This window comes from Vicugna pacos, chromosome 7, assembly GCF_048564905.1.
Source record: "Vicugna pacos chromosome 7, VicPac4, whole genome shotgun sequence".
In the NCBI taxonomy this organism is placed as follows: domain Eukaryota; kingdom Metazoa; phylum Chordata; class Mammalia; order Artiodactyla; family Camelidae; genus Vicugna; species Vicugna pacos.
The window spans coordinates 76,891,374-76,904,962 of NC_132993.1; the positions used below are offsets into that span (position 1 = coordinate 76,891,374).

The 13,589-nt window shown below is 47.8% G+C and overlaps 1 protein-coding gene across 1 annotated transcript in view; it reads left to right on the forward strand.

Moving 5' to 3' along the window:
* CDHR3 (cadherin related family member 3) overlaps window positions 1-13,589 on the forward strand; it is a 61,192-nt gene that overhangs the window by 27,448 nt on the left and 20,155 nt on the right. The window contains exons 5-8 of the mRNA XM_006198509.4: window positions 1,195-1,289; window positions 2,042-2,146; window positions 7,135-7,283; window positions 9,320-9,509. Of these exons, the coding sequence (XP_006198571.3) occupies window positions 1,195-1,289; window positions 2,042-2,146; window positions 7,135-7,283; window positions 9,320-9,509 (539 nt within the window). The remainder of the gene's footprint in view (window positions 1-1,194; window positions 1,290-2,041; window positions 2,147-7,134; window positions 7,284-9,319; window positions 9,510-13,589) is intronic.

Below are 13,589 nucleotides of genomic sequence, written 5' to 3' on the forward strand. Positions count from 1 at the left end.
GGATGGATAGGGCTGGGCCTCCTCTGGGCCGGCCCTCAGTGGGTTGTGCAAATAAGCCTGTGTTCCCATTAGAGTAAGTGATGTTGGGCAAGAGGTCCACAAGAGAGCTGGGCTGGGCACTGGAACCAAGAAGGACAAAGACTCTCAACTCTCCAAGATATGTGAAGACTTGACCAGAGGACATGACCCTGAGATCAGATGTTAAAGAGCTCTTCTGTATCCCCAAACCAGCTCCAACTTGAAAGTTATGCCCCGCTAAGTTTCCTTCTCTTTCACATGTTTCTCTTTCCCTTTCCCTTTCATCATTTCAATGAGCGATGCTTGTGAATATTTTTGCACCCCGTTATATCCTGAGTTCTTTTCAGGGAAGAGACCAAATTGTATTTGCTTTAGGACTGTCCTATTTCCTAATGCATGGGAGCTGTGTTGAAACAGTGTTAGTTAAAGCCAAGACATAGAAGCAAAGCTTGAAGTTGTCCTAGGACACAGAAGTGAGAATACAGTGACAAAAATAAGGAGACTGAACTTAGAAGCAGGGGATCATTCTGTAATTGAATGATCCAGTGACCAGCTTCTCAGGGTGTGGCTGATCAGAGTCAGAGGCTCAGACCAACTGATTCAGAACCTTCTTGAATCAAGAACCATGAGGTCCAAGAACTGCCAATTTGGGTCTCATCCTGCTACATCAAAAATATTCCACGGAGTGGGGGTTGAACCAAAATGTTCCACAGAGGGCGGGGTTGAGCCAAGATGGTGGAGTAGAGAGAGAATTACAGCTCATCCTCTCCCACAAATACACCAAGAATTACATCTGCAAACCCACTGAATCGCACAGAACACCTACTGAACTCTTGCAGAGTGTCTCTCACTTTGAAATACAGGAGGATTCCCACAAAATCCAATAAACAACAAGTTTATACTGTATAGCACAGGGAACTCTATTCAATATCTTATAGTAACTTATGGTGAAAAAGAATATGAAAAGGAATATATGTATGTTCATGTACGACTGAAGCATTGTGCTGTATACCAGAAATTGACACAACATTGTAAACTGACTATACGTCAATGAAAACAGACATATAAAAAAATGTTCCATGGGACCATGGATATAAAATGGGACCCGAACAAACTGATCTCCTGGGGAAAGATGCATGGATCTGCTCAGTTTTATTTTTCCCCCTTGTTTTTTAGTATTTCCTGATTTCTCCTTCAAGCAGTTTCAGAGTATCTGCTAATGGAACTCTCTCCTCCACGACAGAATTTGACTTTGAAGCAGGACACAGCAGGTAGCTTTTGCCGATGACCTGGCTTGAAGTACCTTTTACCTGAGGGTCAGGGAGCAGGCGGAGTGCAGCCTGAGGGCAGCTGGGGAGGCCCTGAGAGGTCTGTGCTCTAGGATTCTGCCTGACTGCAGAATCAGGGTTAGAGGACAGTGAGCTCCAAAGAGGAACAGGGGGAAAAGCAAGTATCTGGGAGGCCTTCTTCCCTGTCTGAAATGTTCATCTCTGGATCACAAGAACAAAGACGTGGGAGAGGGCCCTGAAGCACCTGGAGGACGGCCTCAGAGGCAGCCTTCAGAGCTGTTTGCCCACATCAGAGCAGAAGGGCGGAGGCGAGCAGGCCTCTGAGGAAAGAGGGGAGGAGAGGCCGAGGTTCAACCCAGGTTTGGCTCTGAGCTCTGCACTGGATGTGAGACCAGGACTAGTTTCTTAATCCACGGCAGCCTGCACTTCCTTCCATGGGTGCACTGGGTACTTTGCAGGGATAGCGTGGGGAAGGTCAAGGGTAGAATGCAACCCGGTAGGCAGGCAAGAGATGATGGCCATGAATGATAACTCCGGGATGGGAGTAGAGGGTGGGTGTTAGGGATGGGAAAGGAGGGGGCACTCAGCAGGTCTGACTCTGCAGGGGCAGATGGAGGGGGATGGCCAGAAAGGGGACAGATGCTTTCCTCCCTCCCTCCACCCCATGCCACCCCCCTCAATGTGAGGTAGTGTCAGCAAAGCCTGACTCCCTGACTTGGGGTGTTTCCTGACAGTTACCATCTCATCGTGGAAGTCAGAGACAGCCGAGGGCTCCAAGCCTCCACGGCGCTCCAGGTGAACATTGTGAACATCAACGATGAGATCCCTCGCTTCACCAGGTAGGCCTGAGGGCACAGGGGGCTCCGCGGGCCAGGGGCACCATTGCACTTAAGCGGCTGCACCTCGTCAGACACACTTCACACCGGACAGAGGGATGCCCTTTGCCCCGGCCTAGAGCAGAGCTAAGAGGCTCCAGATCTTCAGTGTCCTTTATCCCCTCTGGACTTACATCTCCCCCGTCTGCTCCCCCTGCCCTGACGCCCCACATCCATGCGCAACACAGGATTCTGGGTGTGGTGGGGGCCAGACACGACGGGTGCAAGGCTTGCCACTGGGCATGTAGAAGGTAGATATATCCTACATGATAGAGTGCTTACTGCTAGAACAGCAGAATCCTAGAGCGCATTGTCAGTCAAGACCCCGTGAAGCCCACCCTCAGAATGTCCTCCTCTCCAACTGAGAAGGCTGTTTCCATGGTGCCTAAGGGGTCTGCCCACTGCTCGGTGCTCTAAGTTTCTTCCTGCGGTGACAGATCCAGAAAGATCTGGTCTGTCCTACAGCCAGAAGAGGTGAGGGAGGCAAGTGAATCTGGGGGCAGCAGCCGTGGGAATGTGCCCAGCTTCAGCCCAGGCACAAACAGGAGACCAGAGCCTATCACAGATAGGGACTCAGAGCAGGAGCTGGGATTCTGAGTTAGCATATAACCCTGCCAGCTGCCTGGCTCACTGCTTACAAGACTCTGCCTGCCCCAGCGGTGGAGCTGGGCTCGGGAGCCAGCCACGAGGAAATTGGTAAAATCTCCTGCCTGAGGGTTAACAGCTGTGAATAAATTCAGCTCAGGAGACTCCACCAAAAAAGCCACTAGGCCCCAGAACTGTGTAGAATGCTTGCAAAAGTATTCTGTGACTGGTAGGTATTAAGGACACCCCCTTCACAGACTAACCTGGTAGACTTTTGGCATAATCGTGACACTTCTGGACATGATCACAGTTGACAGCTCAGTTGCTGGGTGTCAACATGGGAGGGACTGGCCACAGAGACGTGCCCACAAAATGCTTCCCATCCATGCCTTCGCCAGGTTAAGCTCAGAGGGGTGACGCTGGGCATTTCTGCTGAGCAGCTCCTCCAGGAGAACAGTCCAACCATTTATAAATAGTCGTGACATCCCAGCCCGGATGTGGACTCAAGTATTGGCCAACTCAGCGATGTGGATTCATCAGGAATCCCCAGAGGAAGGAGATGGCTGTGGGGCTGGAGCTAACATGTTCTGCAATGCCCTCCCCACCTCCACAGTCTGTGAGGTGGGAAAGCAGACTAATGGAGCTGCAGAGGGGAAAAGGATGACTTCTCCCAAGGGCAGAACTTGTAGGCCATCTGGTTTGGCCTCTGACTTCTCAAATAAAGCCACTGGCCTCAGCAGAAAGAGAACATGACCTTGGCTGTTTGTTGGGGCCCCCAGAGATTAGTCTAGCACGCTGCTTCTCATTTTTGGTTTGAGAGATGAACCTGTTAGACTCCATCCCAGACAGAAAACATGACCTTTGTGACCATCTAACCACTTCTTAAAAAACCAGTTGACTTCATTTCAAACGTGTTCCCTGGATGTCGGTAGGGAAGGGTCTGCGAGACCCTGGGCTCTAGGAGGAAGTGGGCCAGGAGGCTGCCCTGGCCCTGGCCAGCTGCTCATTTAAAGTCACCCTAGTCCATCAGATGTCCACAATTTCAAAAACTGCTCAGTTTCAAACAAGGTACTAATTTTGAGAGTTTCATGGTTCCCTTGAACTATGACCTTCTTTTCCCTCAAATCAGTGCTTAATCAGTGCTTAAATTAGCATACGTTATTTCATTCGAGATTACTAAAATTAAATCTCCAAACAGTAGGCTGAGTTTGAGTGTGAGGTAAAAATGCAACATGTGGGAGCAACCCTTGTATCTTTACTATCTGTTAAGGTCTTGCAATGAATACAACCAAAGCAAGTATTAGTTCTGTTGTTGAAAATGTCTCACCATCTATTCATGGGTGGGACAAACGTCCGAAAGTTTTAAGGACTCACGACGGGCACACTGGGATTCAGCCATTACGGAAGTTGAGCGCTTTACTATAGGCGTACCTGACTTACTTTTACTCTCGACACCACAAGCACAGTGCTGTGCTATTTTTTCAGAGAATTTTGTTTTACAGTCGGGCAGGTGGGTCTTTCTCCCCTTCTGCCCCTTTTGAATTTACTCATGGTCCTTTTGACCCTGGTGCCTACAGACACACTTTGTGCACTTACAGAATAACTCATTGATAACAATGAAGACTTCCCAAAGCATCCAGGATTCGCACCCCTTCCCCTGAGTGTGGCCATTGGCCCAGGCTCTGGGGATCCAGTGTTACAGGGAGAGGGCTGTGGGAGTCAGTGACATTAGAGCTTCCGTGCTCGGAGGGTGGCAAGGGCTCGGCTTTCACTGCACTTGAATAGATCTATACTGCAGAGTGAGGGTAACACTTTTACGTTAAGGGATATTTTATGCACACCTGGTTCTAGGATCCCCATACCAAATAAAGCACAGACTTTCTCTTCTGCCAGGCTCAGTATCCAGTCAGCCCAGGAGAGGATGCTGCACTGAAGGAGCTGTGCCTTCACCGACAGCCCAATTGGTCCCCTTCATGGGGACCTGATTTCCTGGAGCACCCAGCGTGAACTAGATGCGTCTGCATAACATTTCGAGCTGGTACTTCCTGGGGGAGGGGGCTCCTGTGCACTGCAGGATGTTAGCAGCATCCCTGGTCTCGTACACTACATGCCTAGAGCAGCCTGCTCCTCGTAACAACATACTCATCTGCAGCTGAGAACCATTTACAAGGAAGAAGAGAGGATGGGAGGAAGGGGGTTTTCCTCCCAAGGCATCCACTGTCTGTCCTGTGAGAGGCTGGGGGCCTGTGCTTGTCACCTCTGGTGACTGCTTATAATAGTCCTTCTCGAACTTTAAAGTGCATACAAATCCCCGAGTATCTTGTGAAAATGTAGATCCAGAGTCAGTGGTCTGGAGTGGCCTGAGGTGTACACCCAGCACCCTCAGGGAGCCTGTTGGAAGGGCAGGGACCACACTGAGGGTAGCAAAGGTGAGGCTGTGAAAGGAGCACGGGTGTCAGTGATCTTTTTGTTGGGAAGTTAACAGAAAGTCAAGTGGATGAAAAATGTTGCCTGCTATATCAATAAACAAAGGACGCTGCAGCCGTCAGCCATCAGCACCACCCCCGCCACCCCCGTCTGTGAGCCAGAGGGAGCTCAGGATGGAGATAAGCAGGCTGCTCGCTGACAGGTCGTCAGCTTCTGTAGCCACCCCCGGAGGAGACTCAGGATGGGAAGCACAGGATACTGGCCCTAGACAGCTAAGGTGCACAGCAAAGTAGTAATGTCAGTGAGCCCTGACGTTTGCTCTTCCAATACATAGAAAAGCACTACATTCCTTAACTGAGATATCTAGTTTTCTTTAGTAGTAATCTTTTGATGTTCCAGATACCTGGTCTTTGTTGCAAAAAGTCCTATACATCCTGGCTCCTCCTTGCCTCTTGGGAGCGGTCCCTCAGAGCCCTCTTACAGGCTGTCTTCCTGGGCTTAAGTCCTCAGAAATGTCCACCGAATAAAACTTTCAGCTTTTAGGTTGTGCATTTTTGTAGTCGACAGTAACCAAAGAAAAAAATACAACATGTTGGAAACGGGCTCTCACACGACGGAACAAGGGTTTAGTCCAGCCCTAGGAGCTGGGGCGGCTCTCTCTCTCCTCTGTCTCTGCTTTTGGTTCTTATCACCCCTGCCTCCTTGGCCCCACCCCACCTTGTCTACCCCTGGACCCACCAATGCACAGCACGGATTCCCTGAGAACGGGTGTGTCAGGCAAGTAAATGAAGTAATGGCAGCTTCAGTGGGTCACCAGGTGGTGAGAGGTCCAGAGCACTGGGGGGGCCTCTTCGCCTGAACAAGATTGCTTTCCCCTGACAGTGGAGTGAGGGAGGGCCTGGCTCTGACTCCAGGAGGTTGCCTCCCCTTCCTCCTCCCTCTGGCCCCACAGATAATAAGACAGAACTGCAGAAACAGTCTGAGCTCATGAAATGAAAGCAATACTTTAGACCTGAGGTATAGGATTCCCTTCTCCAAGAAGACCCCACATGGGAAAACCCAGATTTAGGAAACTGGTAAATTAGAGATGACTATTTGCCCCACCGAAGCGATTTTCCCTCACCAAAAGGATTTCCTGCAGAGCTATTTTAAACAATCAGCCTCCCTGGGTGCCTTTAAAATTACTCAATTTACCCAAGTTGTGTAGTTAAAATTTCAAACCCATCTGTCTCATCCCCGGGCCTCTCTAAGGCAGTGCGGGTCTGAGGAAGGTGGGTAGGTTGGTAATTTGGGGTTACCTTGTAAGAAGTCACCCTTGGAGGGCAGTGCACTGACCTTGGCTTCTGCCTGTGGGGCTCACTTCTCCTTTCAGAGAACTGACCTCATGGTTCATGCAACTCGGACAGGCGCACAAGTTCTGTGTGTAAATGCTGCCTCCTCAGGCTGAAAGAAAAAAAAAGGAAGAAATAAAAAGTGAGCAGAGGCACTAGAAGAGAGAAGGTTTACAGTTTATTTAGCTTTTGGTGGAAACCATGGGATAAGAGTCAGGAACCTATCTGGAGATGGTGTCCAGAGGGATTTTTAAAAAGAATTCAGGGAACTTCTGCCCACAAATTGGGAGAAGATGGTTGGATAGACCAACTCTCCTTATTTTAAAAGGTGTTAGTGCCAAGGCTGATCTGAAATGGCATCAGAGACTGGCCGGTCTAAACCATTGCAGTCACAGCCTGGTGCCTCCTTCCCATCCACAGGGATGTGATCGTTGGAAATACACACGCTAGCCACCCCTTCTCTCGAAGGCTGAGTTCTCCCTCCCAAACACGTTGCTGCAACTCCAGCAGCTCAGCGCTATATTTAGCACTGACCAAAATACCCACCTCCCAGACGCTACCCTCCCGCGCCCCTGAAAATTAGCCGTGTCTGCTGTATTTCTGTTCCAGCCCAACGCGAGTGTACATGATTCCTGAGGAGCTGGGTCCAGGAACCATCGTGGCCAATGTCACAGCTGAGGACCCTGACGATAAAGGTTTAACCACCTTCCTCTTCTACAGCATCACTACCATTAACAGCTATTTTCTGATCAATCAGTGTAAGTCATACACACATACATATCCTTATGTGCATTATCTTTTTTTAGTATTCTGGGGGACTTCTTTTAATTGACATATAGTCATTTACAATGTGTCACTTTCTGGTGTGCAGCATAATGTCCCCGTCTTATGTGCATTCTTTAATTCAGCCATTAGGATTGTTTTACAAATACCTTCTCTGCCTTCTGGTCTGAGGCAAGCCTTTCTGTCAAGAGTATCATAAGTTACCAGCATGGGGGGAGGGTATAGTTTCAGTGGTAGAGCACATGCTTAGCATGCATGAGGTCCTGGGTTCAATCCCCAGTACCTCCATTTAAAAAGCAGTAATAATTAAATAAAAATAAACTTAATGACCCCCCTCCAAAAAAAAAAAAAAAAGAAAAACTAAAAAAAAAAAGTTACCAGGGTAATAGGTGTATTAAAAGCAGTTAGCTTAGGGGTTGGGGACACTGAACAGAGCCCTGTGTTGACAGCTGTAAGGCCACTTCACCTTTGAGGCAGGTGGGCTTTTAGGATGGATGAGTTTGCTGTCCTGAGGGCACCTTGAAGTCTCCTGAACACAGGATCCAGAGCAGTGCTGCCCAAAAGAAAGAGAGTGGCAGCCACTTATGGAATGTTTAAGTCTCTACTGGCCACAAAAAGGAACAGGTGAAATTAATTTTAATAAGGCATTTAACTTAACCTGACACACCCAAAATTTTATTTTCACTTGGGATCGATATTTTAAAGTTCCTAATGAGATAGTTTACATTATTCATGTTTGTACCAAGTCTCTGAAGTTTGCTGCGTACCTTATTCTTCACCACATGTCTCAATGTGGACTGACCACATTCCCAGTGCTAAAGAGCCCCACACGGGGCTAGTGGCTACCCTACGGGACTGCGTCATCTAGGTCAATCCACCGGATTCCTGGGAGGTGTTTTCCCATCTAAGTATCTTGGTGCAGAAGACAGTTTCTCCTTCCACTAACAGACATCTTTTAGTACATACCAGGCACAATGCTGGGTGATCCACGTATACTCCATCCTAAGTACTCAGCACAGCAACCCAATTAACTATCATCAACCACATGTACAGATGGGGAAACTAAGGCTTAGAGAGAGACTCTGACAGGTTAAGGGACTTGTCTGAGGTCTCACAGCTCGTAGGGTGTGAAGCAGAGATATGGACCAAAGCTGCCCAACCCCAGAGCCTGCCGCCTTCGCCACTCCTAGAGATGCCACCTGGTAAATCCCTGTCACAACACCAAAAAGGACTTCACCGGACACAGCGATTCTGTGGAGGCCAGCACTGGACAATCCCAGAAAGACAAGGTGTTTCATCCCACAGGCTTTAGGGCAAAGGTTACCTGTTCCCAGGAGAGGCAGGCAAACACAGTGAGTGTGCTCTGCCTCTGAACCTCTAGGGTGTCCTGTGTCATCAAGAACCTCACTTCGCTGATGGGGGCGGGATGGACAACCACGGCATAGACTTCTGTTCAATCCACTATTGCAAACTGAACTTTTAACAAATACAGTAGGGTTTTTTTTTTTTTAGTATATTTATTAAGACTCCTTGGTGGCAAGAAAGGCAAGCCAAATCAAGCAAGAGAAAAACAAGTAGGGGACACCTTGCCACGGGATACTGGGTATCTCCTGAGAAAGAGTGGAACAGTCAGGGCACAGGAAGGGCGGGAGGCAGCACTGCTCCAGCCACCATGGAGCTAGAGTTCTGGCCTCTTATCTGTCACTCCCTAGTAACCTGACTTGTAAGAAAACCCAAGCGGTCAGGCTGGAGTCAGCTGTCTATCAGTCTGTTTAACTTTGAGCAAGGATAGCTGCCAGGGGCCCAACCCTGAAGCATGGGATGGAAAATTCTAGAAGGATCAGGCCAGATGCCCCAATCAATGTTCAAGACAGGAATTTACACAAGTTCTTTAAAAAACGCATTTCTATAGAAGATACTCTCTTTGTAAGCCAGTCCTCATATCAGAATATTCTACCTTTGACTCCTCATTTCTCTCCAAAGAGCCATGTTCTGATCTTTGCATTCTTAGGGACTGGGACCATCCAGGTGGCACGCAGGCTAGACCGAGATGCAGGTAAATTAAGACAAAATCCTGCCATTTCTCTGGAGGTTCTGGTGAAGGACAGACCCTTCGGGGGTCAGGAGAACCGCAAGCAGATAACCTTCATTGTGGAAGACATTAATGACAACCCCGCCACGTGCACCAAATTCACCTTCAGGTATTCGCCTCCTTTTTTTTTAATTTTTAAAATTTGAATTTTTTATTTTTAATTTTTATACAATTTTAAAGGATACTTTCCATTTACAGTTATTACAAAATATTGGCTCTATTCCCTGTTTTGTACAATCCATCCGTGAGCCTATCTTAACACTCAACAGTTCGTGCCTCCCACTTTCCCACCCCTATTGTGCCCCACTCCCCACTGGTAACCACTAGTTTGTTCTCTATATCCATGAATCTGCTTCTTTTATGTTATATTCACTACTTGTTGTATTTTTTACATTCCACATATACGTGATGTCATCCAGTATTTGTCTTTATCTGTCTGACTTGCTTCACTTAACGTAATGCCCTCCAAGTCCATCCATGTTGCTGCCAATGACAGAATTTCATTCTTTTTTAGTAGCGCTGAGTAGTGTTCCATTGTAGATGTGTGTATATATATATATATATATACACACACACACACACACATCACAGCTGCTTTATCCATTCATCTCTTGATGGACACTTAGGTTGCTTCCATGACTTGGCAATTGTAAATAATGCTACTATGAACATTGGGGTGCATGTATATTTTTGAACTAGTGTTTTTGGTTTTTGGGGGGATATATACCCAGGAGTGGAATTGCTGGGTCATATGGTAATTCTAATTTTAGTGTTTTGAGACACCTCCATACTATTTTCCAAAGTGGCTGCACCAATCGGGCATCTACCTCCCGAGACATATGCAGGCACATCTTCTCTTTGGGGGATCTCGGCTCCTCTGGTGTAGTCTTGGGAAGGACTGAAGAATCATGAGCACTGGGGATATGACTCAATAAAATAAGTAGATTTGAACTGTCCCTCTAGGTAAGAGGTTTTCCCTCCTCCTCCTTTTCTCCTTCCCTTTCCTCCATTTTCTTTCTTCTTTGTGATCTCCCTTCTTCACTTTCTTACTTTGCTAAAAAGCATTTCTATTTTGCTCCCTTCTACAACACATTAACCTCTATTGGTGAAAAATACCCTAAGGACGTGTTAGACCCTCTCTGGACTATACCTTTTCTTTATTTATAGCCATCAGTGGCAAGACGGTGCTGTTGGCTAGCAGTTATAGATACTCGAAACAGGATTAGTAACTAGGAGCTCCCAGAGAAACACACCACCAATAAGAAGAATAAATCAAACCAAGCATTTACTTAAAACAAAACAGAGCATCTAATCCACCTTATGCAATGTAATGGCCTATAAATAAAAGGCAATGGAAAGAGGGGAAAAGGCAAATACAAGTGGGATACAAGTTATTTTGCATATATTGACCAGTTCTTTGTCTTAAAATCTCTTCACTGTTACTTTAAAATAAAGTCCCTTGTGATTCTGGATTAATATGCTTTTTGGAAAACAGTAGTGTCTTTCCACTAACAATGTTGTCTAAATGCCATAAGATGAGTCATTCCCCAGGTTGGCTTCAGCTTCATGGTTTCTTAATAGCTAGTCTCCAGTTTGTTGGGAGTCTGAAGGTGGCTCCCCGGGGGGCAGGGAGGGCACCTTTGCAGTGAGCGCACCTTGTATCCGGAGCAAGGCTGAACACCAGAGCTGCTCTCACTTTCAGATGTCCCTGTGGAGAGAGTCTCCTTCGGAGTTTATCTTTGACTGGTTTTGCAAGTTCACTTTTTAAGCTCTAGGTGACTTTGGACATAGTATAGCTGTGCAAAGGACAAAGGACCCTAGACAAAGACTGTCTAGGGTAAGCAACAGAAATACAAACACCTTTATTAGCTCTTCAGTGTCTCCTGTTTTCCCCATTGGCATGCCCCGCATAACGCCGAGAATCAAGTGGCCTTGAGTCTGATATCAAAACTGTTAAACCTTATTCTGGATATACCCTATTTGCCTTTTCAGATCCAGCCTCCAACCTCCCCAAACCCTGCTCTATGGATAGCAACTGTTCCTTTGCCCTGCAGCTTCTGGTTGGCCAGTGGGAAGCCCTGGAATCAGAGGGAGGGTGGAGTCAGGATATTTATCCCCTGGCTCCCTCCTCATCAGCTGGATGAGTCCCTCCACCTCCTGGAGGTATCAGTTCCTATAAGACAGCTCTCTGCACCCAGCACCCTCTGTCCCGGGTCCTGGTTTCAGGAAGAGCTCCCTCTCATGGCTCCTCCAGGCCTAGCAGTGGAAAGGGAGACTCACTCTTACTGGCCCTGAGATATTCTATCATTCCTTGAGATTTCTACGTACCCTGTGTACACTTTATAACAGCCCCTTCCCAAACCCTCCTAGAATCATCCGAATTTGCCGTCAGCTTCCTGCTTAGATCTCTTTCAAATCAGTAATAGCCTTTACCATGTGATAAGTTCCTATCCCAACCCCAACCGCAGATGCTGTTTGATGGGTGGGAATGGTTGTCATTGATATTTAGCATTGTGACTTCCACACCACTTTCTGTATAAGTCAGACTCACCTCTGTTAAGAGAATTCTGGGCCCTGGCATGGAGTAGAGGTGATACAGAGTCACACTTCCACTTTTTTGAAAATCTAAACCTATACTAGTACCCTTGGATGGCTCCAGTGCATCTTGGGAAATTCTTCTCCTCATATCCTGCCCTTCAAGACCCTCCTGCTCTCCTTCTTTGTTCTCTTGCCTGGAAAGGTAAGGAAAGAGGACTGGAGAGTAAAAACTCTGGGCATCAACAATTGGAGAGGACTGTGCTATCTCCAACCTTCCTTGTCAATTTTCTCCCCTCAGTGCATTTCTGTTAAGTGTATACTGTGGCTTCCTACGGCCCAGAGTCCCCTGATGTGTGAGATGACAGTTTGCAGACTGCATTCCTTATTAGCTGGTAAAATCACATTTGAATATCCTAGACTGTCCAGGCAAGCCCATGCAGAGTCCTGCTCTTTATAATCTCCTCTCCAAATTAACCCTGAAGGTCAACACCAGCCAGGAACTCAACTAATTGTATTTATTACTGAAGGTAACTCTAAACAATGTTCCAGTCCCTCCTCCGGGCTTTTCCAGTGGAAATAAATTGTACTCTGAAAGCCAAGATGTGAGGAGGGGCAACAAAAGGGCTCTTCCCTCTGCAGTCCCAGAAGTGGAAGTCTCTACTCCCAAACCCCAGCCTCATTTGCACACTCCTGGGGTTGGGAAACCCTGACCTGCATCACCCACGATCCTTCCATTCTTAGCATCTTCTCGGTACCCACCACACCAGAGTGGAAGCACACGGGCAGGTCAAAACTAAACCAAGCAACAGAACCGGTCTCTGACAACCCTTGTCCCTGAATATTATTCCTTCTTCAGTACTCTTGGTAAGGTCCCTGCAGTAGAGTTTGGGAGAGCAGGCAGAAGAGGGTGGGAGGGCACCAGCCTCCAGTGGATCTGAGGAGGCAGGTGGGTTTGTGCCTTGGTCCCTTGCCGCCCCATGGTTCCGAGCAAGCTCCTGGGTGGCCGGGAGATGGAAACAGCCCCTGTGGCTTTCCCAGGCTGGTGATGAATGAGCCCAGGGCCCCGATGGAGGCATCAAAGGCACCATGACAGCTCTACTCTGGTTGTAAATTGTCAGGCTCTTGGATGAAAGCGCTTTGCAAGCTGTTTGTGAGCCAGAGGCAGAGGAGGTCTGCAATTCAGAAGGCTGCTGGGCCGGTCATCTCTGTGTGGGGAGGGAACCGTGCTCAGATGGCTGGGAGTGAGGGCAGCCTGCTTTTGAGGCAGGGATTGATGAATGAGGAGGTGTGGTTTTTCCAAGTCTTGTATTTAGGGGAAAAATACCAAGTGGCAGGGGAGAGTGAAAAGAGGATGCCAGGCAGCCCTGAGCGGCCAAGTGTGGAGGCCTCTTTTGGAGGGCGTGAAAATCTGGCTTCAGGACCCTGGATTCTTTGGATGATGTAACCTCTTGGCTTCTGCAGACTTGTAATCAAGGCTCAGATCCCTGAACCCTTTGTGGGCCTGGAGAGTCACTGATGGAACCCAAAGTGAAATTCACTGTGACTCCTGGCACCGACAATAGAGACCAATGCCTGGATGCAGTAGCTTTGTGGGATAGCTCTTGAAACCCCTCTGAATCAGTTTTTTTTCACCTGTAAACTGGGGACAAGA